General features: G+C 63.0%; 1 protein-coding gene across 1 annotated transcript in view; it reads left to right on the top strand.

Moving 5' to 3' along the window:
• The window catches only part of CHRND (cholinergic receptor nicotinic delta subunit), a 10,847-nt gene extending 3,811 nt beyond the window's left edge, over positions 1 to 7,036 (top strand). The window contains exons 5-12 of the mRNA XM_024217366.2: positions 350 to 505; positions 2,579 to 2,694; positions 3,070 to 3,270; positions 3,915 to 4,026; positions 4,309 to 4,423; positions 5,177 to 5,387; positions 5,979 to 6,097; positions 6,708 to 7,036. Of these exons, the coding sequence (XP_024073134.2) occupies positions 350 to 505; positions 2,579 to 2,694; positions 3,070 to 3,270; positions 3,915 to 4,026; positions 4,309 to 4,423; positions 5,177 to 5,387; positions 5,979 to 6,097; positions 6,708 to 6,890 (1,213 nt within the window). The 3' untranslated portion in view covers positions 6,891 to 7,036. The remainder of the gene's footprint in view (positions 1 to 349; positions 506 to 2,578; positions 2,695 to 3,069; positions 3,271 to 3,914; positions 4,027 to 4,308; positions 4,424 to 5,176; positions 5,388 to 5,978; positions 6,098 to 6,707) is intronic.
• Positions 7,037 to 8,873: the final 1,837 nt, after the last annotated feature.

Below are 8,873 nucleotides of genomic sequence, written 5' to 3'. Positions count from 1 at the left end.
GGCTGTGCCCAGCCCAGCTCTGGGATGGTTCCAAGTGGGTCGGGGAATCTAGCAGTGGGTGCCCTGCACTCGAATGCCCTGGCACTCGAATTCCTGCCCCAAGCCGGTGCCATCACCCTAGGGACAGCCGTGTCCGTGCTGGGGTGCCCAGAATTCTGATCACACATCCCACCCCACGGTGCAGGGGTCAAAGCCCCCCTTGGGCTTTCCCACACACTGGTCCCGGGTGCCAGAATCCCCCCGTGACTCCTAGGGACACAGAGTTTTCCCCGCTAGCCTGGAGACCGTCAGGGCTCCCCCGGCCATGCTGAGCTCCCCGTCAGCCCCGCTCGCGTCTCTGTTTGTGCAGCAATGACGGCTTCTTCCAGATCGCCTACTACTGCAACGTGCTGCTGTACGACTCCGGCTTCGTATACTGGCTGCCGCCCGCCATCTTCCACAGCGCCTGCCCCATCAACGTCAACTTCTTCCCCTTCGACTGGCAGAACTGCAGCCTCAAGTTCAGGTGAGGGGCTCACCCCACCAGCTGGAGGCCCAGCCCCAGTGCCCACCACCCGGCCATGCCCAAAGAGCCAGAGCCCTTTGAAGTCAATGGAAAGATGCCCATTAAAGTCACCCTGGCACTGTATCCTGGGCCGGATCTAACACCCATGGGGCAGCTTCCTGTTAGTCTCCAGGGGTTTTGGATCAGCTGTGACGATGCTGCCCATGGGAGCCAGTTGAAGTCACTCAATTAGGGTGAACTGCAAACAGAACAGGGCAGTGTAGTGAAGTGAGACTCACCAGTGCAGCGCCTCCTGCTGGTCGTCCTGGGAATTAGCTCTTCACCTCCGGAGGGAGTGCTCTCTGCAGGCCAGCGTCTTGCCTGCCGCTGGCCCCGTGTCCCTCCTGGACCCCAGTGCCCCTGTATCTCAGGGTTCTGCCCCCAGCAGTACCCCTTTACTTTGGGTCTCCCCTCCCAGGGGAACCCCCAACCCTCTAGCCCCACCTTGCCTCAGTGGCGACTGCCAGTCATCACATAGCCCCCACTCCCTGGGGCAGACTGCAGTCTGTAAACCACTGTAAACCTGGCAAGGGGGGTTTGGACCTGCTGCCTCTACCTAACCCCAGGCTACACCTCTGCAGCCCCAGTACCTTTGTAGGCCTTGCACAAGGCCTGCAGCCTGGGGAGTTACCAGGCTGGAGCTCCCCAGCCCGACTCTACTCAGATCCCCTTCTCTCCCAGGCAGCCAGATCCCTCTCTCTCTACAGCTAAACAGAGACTAACTCAGCCCCTAGCTCACAGCCCTTTTATAGGGCCAGCCGTGGCCTGATTGGGGGGTGGCCCCAGCTGTGGCTGCTTCCCCAATCAGCCTGGCCTTTCACAGGAGTGGGGTTGCTGCCCCGCTACAGGCAGACAAACCCCAAAAGCTGGTGGATATCCCAATACTTAGATTTACCAAGCCAGCCCAAAACAGCTCCTGTATTACCACACTGGTTACTCAGAAGTCCAGACAACGGAGTTCCCTTAAAGTGCCCAGCCTCAGGCCTCCATCCAGACACACATGTCAGATATGATGATGATTACTGAAAATCTTAACTCATCATATAAAAGAAAAGGTTCTTCTGATTCCAAAGGACCAGCCACACACCCAGGTCAATACAAAACTTAGATCTAATCCCAAATACATGCTTATAGCCAATCCTTATTAACTAAACTAAAATTTATTAAAAAAGAAAAGAGAGAGAGTATTGGTTAAAAGATCAATATACAGACAGACTTGAGTTCGATTCTTGAGGTTCAGATACATAGCAGAGATGAGCTTGTAGTTGCCAAAAGTCCTTTTAAAAATAGTCCATAGGTTATAGTCCAATGTCCATATTCAGGGTGACTTCAGTCGATGACTGGGGATCTCAATCCTTGTGGCTTAAGGTTTCCTCCTCTTGAAACCCAAAGCAGATCTGAGATGAAGCAGGATCGTGTCCCAGGGTTTTTTATATATTTCCAGCAGCCTTTTGGCCTGAGAAAACAATAGGCTTTAACTTTCCTTCTCCTAAACATCCTGGCAATTAGCACAGGGTAATTTATCCATTAAACAGTTCAGATACAGGTTACCACAACCTTTAAAGAGACATAGAGACAATAATACTATTTCCCTCAAGTATCTTCCTAAATGTTAATATTCCTTTTTTTGATCTTTGAATCCAAGCCATAGCAATAGACAAGACTTGTTTGCTTACATCCCAAGACCTGAGCAAACATCTACGCTTCTACCTCTAACAATGCGGCTGCATTTCAAAGCTCTATTCATTTACAGATCTTCCTAACTAGTCTTTAAAGTTTGGCCACGGGTCAGGTCAGTCTGGGAGGTAATTAACTCTTTCTGGCCCTGTCATCTTCCAATGAGAGATTATATCACACTCATAACGTCACATCAGCTTCCCCATGACAACCGGGGCAGCCATTGAGCGCCAGGCCTTGGCCGGGGTGCACCACTCAAGGGGAGTTCCCATCCTCACTGGCAGTATGAGACACGGGGGGGTGCGGTGGAGCGAGGGGGAGAGAAGCCACCCCTCACCTGTCTCTTGTCGGGCCCAGCTCCCTCCGCTACAACGCCAAGGAGATCACCATGAACCTGAAGCAGGAACCTGACCGAATGGTCAACAAAAACTACCTGGTGGAATGGATCACCCTCGACCTGGAGGCCTTCACGGGTAAAGCACGTCCCTGCCCCCGCACTGGGCAGAGCCAGGGGCTGGCATGGCGGGGGCCGGTGACCTGGGTAGTTTGCCCGGGGCAGGGCAGTGCCTAGGAGGAGGCGGCTTTATTCTGAGGCTGTCTCCTCATGGGAGGAAACGAGGGGGCTCCGGGGCAGAGAGGTCTCCCCTGGGTGGAGAGGGGCTAGGCTGGGCCCACGGACGTCCCCCTGGTGGGGTAGAGCATGGGCCACTGGGGCACCGAGATACCGGGACCAAAAGGCACGGCAGGGCCAGTCCCATGTCCCAGGGCGCCGGGTGGGGATGTCGGGGGGGTGAGGGCCGGCAGGGGCCCAGCAGTACACCTCCTCCCTGCCCACCCCGCTCCCACAGAGAATGGTGAGTGGGAGATCGTCCACAAACCGGCCCGCAAGAACATCGACAGGAGTGTCTCGCCCGAGAGCAGCAAGTACCAGGACATCACCTTCTACCTCATCATCAAGCGGAAGCCGCTCTTCTACATCATCAACATTGTCCTGCCCTGCATCCTCATCGCCTTCATGGCCATCTTCGTCTTCTACCTGCCAGCCGAAAGTGAGTGCGGGGTCCCCCGTCCCACCCCCAGGGAGTATGGGGTCCCCCATCCCAACCCCATGGAATGCAGGCCTTCCCCATCCCACCCCCACAGAGTACGGGGTCCTCACCCCCCAGTGAGTACAGGGTCCCCCATCCCACCCCCAGTGAGACTCCCACCCCAAGGGAGTACAGGGTCCCCCCCAGTGAGTATGGGGACCCCCATCCCACCCTCACTGAGTGCAGGATCCCGACCCCCCCACAGTGAGTACAGGGTCTCCCCCAACCACGAGTACCCAGCCGGGCGGGGAAAGCCCCCCCACCCCCCAATACTGACAGCGAGGATTTGGCGAGGCCAAGCTGCCCCCCACCTGTGCTGGGCCACCTGCCCCCTTTGTGCCTCCGGGCTCAGGTTCCTCCCCAGTGGAGCTGCTGTTCCCTTGACCAAAGCTCCCCCATGAGGTGGCTGGAAACGCCCAGGCCTGGGTTGTGTCAGGAAGGGATCAGAGCTGGCACCCCGGGTGTCATGGGGTTCGTGAGCCGGGGGCAGTTCCTGGGGGGGCTCCCTCTCCTTGGATCCCCTCTTTCCCTAGGGGTCTTCCCACTGGGCTGGGAGGGGAGGGGGGGCAGAGGGGGTGTTACTCTGAGCTCTGTCTGTTCTCCAGGTGGGGAGAAGATGACTCTGGCTATCTCCGTTCTGCTGGCCCAGTCTGTCTTCCTGCTGCTGATCTCCCAGCGTCTGCCAGCCACCTCCCTCGCCATCCCCCTCATTGGCAAGTGAGTCTCCATGGGTCGCCCCACGTGCCCCACCCTGCTTGCTGGGGGTGCTGGGAGGGGGACGCTGGGTGTCCCATGGCTGGTGGGGGTGGCTGGTCCCTGCTGGGAAAGTCTCGGAGTGTTTCCCCTACCCAGCAGACGCACTCACGGTGAAGGAGACCCTTTGCGTCGCTGGTCCATGGGGCTCCTACAGAGCCCTCCTCTGGCAGGGGGCCCGGGCCCTGCTGTCCCACGGAGGGAAGCCAGGCTGCCCCCACTGGGAGCCGGTCTCTGCTCCTGCAGGTACCTGCTCTTCATCATGCTGCTGGTGACCGCGGTGATGGGGACCTGCGTGATCGTGCTGAACATCCACTTCCGGACGCCCAGCACCCACGTCATGTCCAGCTGGATCAAAGAGGTGAGCAGGGGAGCCGGGCACAGGGGCCTCTGGCTGGGCTCAGTGCCTGGCAGGGAGGATGCCTGGCTACCTCCGTCAGCCCATCACCCCGTCTCCATGCCCCTACGCCTTGGGGTGACTGGCTGCTCCCTCGGCTCGTGCCGGGGCCCCTGGAGCCCAACCATGATCTCCAGCTGCAGCTCCAGAATCCGCTGGCACGATCCCCGGGCCTGGGAGCGAGGGGCATGGGAAAGGCCTGGGCACCGCAGGGACAGGGCACCAGACAAAGCAGCCAGTCCCACTGGTGCTGCGCAGACCAAGCGGCGGGCGCCGGGGCAGATTCACATCAGTGCAGAGGCCCAAGCCCCCGAACGTTCGGGAATCATGTCACCGGGCATTCTCCCGTTCAGGCCTGGCAATGCCCACAGCTGCTGAGTGATGCTGCCACCCAGTGGCATGACAGTTCCCATGCAGCTCCGGCACAACGGCTGTCTCCAGCTAGGCCTGGCCAGCGCCAGCCCCTTCCCTCCAGGCGTCACCCCGGCCCCCCTAGGGCCTGGCACAGGGGCACCACACCTGGCTCCCAGCCCAGCTAGGGGCGACAGGCCAGCCCAGCTCCTGCAGGCTCGGCCGAGGGGAGAGCGGCTGCCTGGGAGCGCCCCCCAAAGGCCGGGCTGCAGTAACGCACCTGCAGGAGGATGGGGAGCGTCCAGCCGGCTCTGGAGCCCCCGCTGCCCCTAGACGCACCCAGCACTGGCCTCTCCCCCTCCCCAGCTCTTCCTGGAGACGCTGCCGCGCCTGCTGCACATGTCCAGGCCGGCGGAGAACGAGCCAGACCCCCGCGCCGGCCTGCTAATCCGGCGCAGCAGCTCCGTGGGCTACATGGCCAAGGCGGAGGAGTACTTCGCCATCAAGTCCCGCAGCGAGCTCATGTTCGAGAAGCAGTCGGAGCGGCACGGGCTGGCCAGCCGCGTCACCCCCTCCCGTGAGCGCCCCGCGGCCGGGGGATGTGGGGGGCACCACAGGGCTCTCCCAACGGGCGCACTGGCTCCTTTAGTGCCCGGAGAAAGGCGGGTCCCAGCAGGGCGAGGCCGCGAGAGAACTGGGATGTACAGCCCAGGGCAGCAGGCACCCAAAGAGGACAGAAGGGAGGGCTCCACGCGTCCCAGGTTGGGACCCCAGCCCACGCCCCACACCCAAGGGCAAGACCCTGCCCACTCCCTGAGCCACAGAACAGGACTCGGCTGCCCCTCCCTGAGCCCCACACCCCGGAATGGGATCCAGTCCCACCCCCTCAACCGAGTCCTGGCTGGGACCCCAGCTGCCCCAAACCCGATGCCCAAGGACGGGAACCTGGCCCTCCCTCCCCCGAGCCCTGGGACAGGACCTCGGCCCCACTGAGCCCACGCCCCAGGATGAGTCCCCGACCCCTCCCTCATGCCAGGACCCTGGGCCTGCCCCCTGAGCCCCATCCCCCGAGCCCCGTGTCCCAGGTCAGGACCCTGGCCCCACAGATGAAGCCAGCAAACTGGTGCCACCCCTCACAGCGTCTCCTTCTCCTCCTGCCCGCTGGCAGGGCCCAAGCCCCTGGGCATGGCCGACACGCAGGAGCTGCTGTACAGCGAGGTGAAGCCGGCCATCGACGGCGCCAACTTCATCATCAAGCACACGCGGGACAAGAACGACTACAACGAGGTGGGTGTGTCCGGGCGGGCAGCAGCCCAGAGCCCAGCCCCACAGCCCCGGGGTGCCCAGTGGGAACGGGGCTGCCTCACTGGCCAGTCCCAGCAACGCCCTCCCAGTCAGACCCACGCAGCAAGATGGAGGTGCCCGTTGGGGGCCAGAACGCCCCCAGGCCCCACAGTGGGTTATAACTGGCCCCTTGCTGGGAACCTCAGCCGGGCACAAGAGACCGAGTGGGGCAGGAAGCCTGAACTCCCATCCCTTCAGGCTGGGGCGAGTTCTGTTGGTGGGTGCTGGGTGAGTGGGGTGCCAGGGGGAGCAGGGTGCCGGGGGAGCGATGCACTAGGGATGCAGGGTGCTACAGGGAGTGTCGTGTTGGGGAAGTGGGGTGCTGGGGGAGCAGGGTGCCGGGGGAGCAGGGTGCTGGGGGAGCCTAGGCCGTCTCTGCTGTGTGAATAGGGGGCTCCTGGCCATGACTCGTTCACCTTCCCCAGACTCACCCCAGTTAACAATCTCTGCCCCCCTTCACATGCTCTGCCCCACCCCTGTCCGTTTCTCCCCGGCCCTGTGTCCCATTCCCCCCTCCCCTCCGGTGGCCTGTGTGGGGGTCCCCCCGCCCCAGGAGAAGGATAACTGGAACCGCGTTTCCCGGACGGTCGACCGCCTCTGCCTCTTCCTGGTGACCCCGGTGATGATCCTCGGGACCCTGGGGATCTTCCTGACGGGAATCTACAACGAACCCCCCGAGCTGCCCTTCGCCGGGGACCCCTTCGACTACAGCATGGAGCACAGGCACTTCGTCTAGGGGCCACGGCTCCCTGCCCCTGCTGGGCTGCACTGCCCAGCCCTCTGCCCGCGGGGTGCCAGGCCCCTCCCCGGCGCTCTGGCGTGTCGGTGACCTCGGCTGTTCTTGTCTCATTCTTGGTGCTCGAATAAACTCCACGGTTCTCAGCCAGCGGCTGCAGGGAGTGCATGGCAGGGAGTCGCTGTCCCAAGCCTGGGCCGGTCTCCCCTCTTCCCCCCTTCCCTTCCACTGGCCCCCACCCCGGCCAGCCTCCCCTCCCAATGGCCAGCACCCCACGCTAGGCCCTGTCGCCCCATCTCCACTCCCCTCCCATTGGCCAGCACCCCGCGCTAGGCCCTGTCTCCCCTCCCCTCCCGCTGGGCGGTGGATAACACCTGTGTAACCTCCCCGGCTCGCTTGGGAAAGGTTTTGAGCAGCTGGGAAGAAGGCGAAGCTGGTGCCATGTGACCAGCCAGCAAGTGCTACAGGCTACGGGCCACGTAGCTGGGTTAGCTCATCACGGGCAGGGTCAGTCTCAGGGCCACGTTCCATTATTGGCTGTTCCAAGCCCCCGGGCTACCAGCCCTTGCCTCAGACGTGAGGGAGCCCTGGCTCTTCCGGGGGACAATTCCCCGCCGGATCCATCCCCCAGTCGGGGTGTGACAACACTCCCAGCCCTGCCCTGGGGACGATTCCCAGCCGGCTGGATCCATCCCCCGGCACGGCCCTCCCTCTCCCTCCTTGGGCTTTGTACCCTTCCGTTCCATGCAGTGTCCCCATGCCCTCCGCCTGGGCACTCAGCCTTTCCCAGCTGACCTAGACAATGGACACCTGAGCCCTTCTTTGCAAATCAGCCCCTGCGTTTGTCTCACCCTTCCCTGGCCTCTGTCTGCTGGGGAGCGCCCCGAGCTGAGCGCAGCAGCCCAGCCAGGGTCTGCGGGTACGTGTGGGGCACCATGGCACCTACATCGACCCTGGATCCTAGGCAGGGATCAAACCCAGCACCTCTGGCAGCAGGCCCCTTGGTGCCGCATGGGGAGTCGTTGTTCCAGCCAGCGGGTTGGCCTCACGGGTGCTGATTCCACGTGTTCCCAGTAGCCCCACCCTGCCCAGGGGGAAACGGTCCCCTCCCCCCATCGGCGCCTTTCCCCCAGGGCACGCCAGACCTTGGTGCTCACCCGGCCTCCCTTTGCTGCACTTAGCGGCCCGGGGACAAGGGGAGTCCACGGGACGGGGGGGTGTCTCGTTATCACAGCAATGACCCCAATGGGGCAGGAGTGTGCTGGGCACGGCTGCCCCGAGCTGCCCTGTGAGGAGATGGCGCGGGTGGAAGGTGCCATGCGGACAGTGCTGGAGCATGAGATCTCCCCAGGGAGCAGGGCCAGCGGCTCACAGCAGCCCCTGCCAACCTGCCCCGCCCTCTGTGGCCCAGTCAGTCCATGGCCTCCCTGCTGACACTGCTCAGGTGGGGGGCAGTTAGTGTTGATTGCCACTCGCCTGCCAGTCACGGGGCTGAGACCCACAAACTCATTCCACACAGAGGCCACCCAGCCGCCCTGGGGTAGGGAGAATGATGGGCGCCCCCCCGCCCCGAGCAGCGCCTGGCTAAGCCCAGCCTCCCACAGCCCCTGACCATCCTCCCAAGGACCCCGAGCAGAGCCCCTCCTGGGGGCGCCAGCACTAAGCCAGCGGGATCGGTGCCCTCTCCCCAGGGCCCTGCGCACCAAGCCTGGGCCTGGCTGGTGGAAGCCCCTTGGCCCCCTAGAGCCCGGCGTCAGGCCCAGCCCTGACCTCACTTGCCCACTGGCGTGGGGCAGACACGGGGCACTAGGTCCTGCCATGGGGAGTGCCGGGGAGCCCGCTGAGCCGGGCCGGGGCCTGCCTATGGGTATTGTTAACTCAGGCTCCATGGCGGGCAGGGGAGCGAGGCCAGTGGGTCAGGTGTGAAGCGGGGGGGGGAGGGGGCAGTGAGCGGCAGGGAGGCTGGGAGGGGGCAGGCCTTAG

The sequence above is a fragment of the Terrapene carolina genome, unplaced genomic scaffold (genome assembly GCF_002925995.2).
Source record: "Terrapene carolina triunguis isolate 2854851 unplaced genomic scaffold, T_m_triunguis-2.0 Scaffold88, whole genome shotgun sequence".
Lineage (NCBI taxonomy): Eukaryota > Metazoa > Chordata > Testudines > Emydidae > Terrapene > Terrapene triunguis.
Note: the sequence above shows the minus strand (reverse complement) of the source record. Positions and strands in the feature narration are given on the sequence as shown.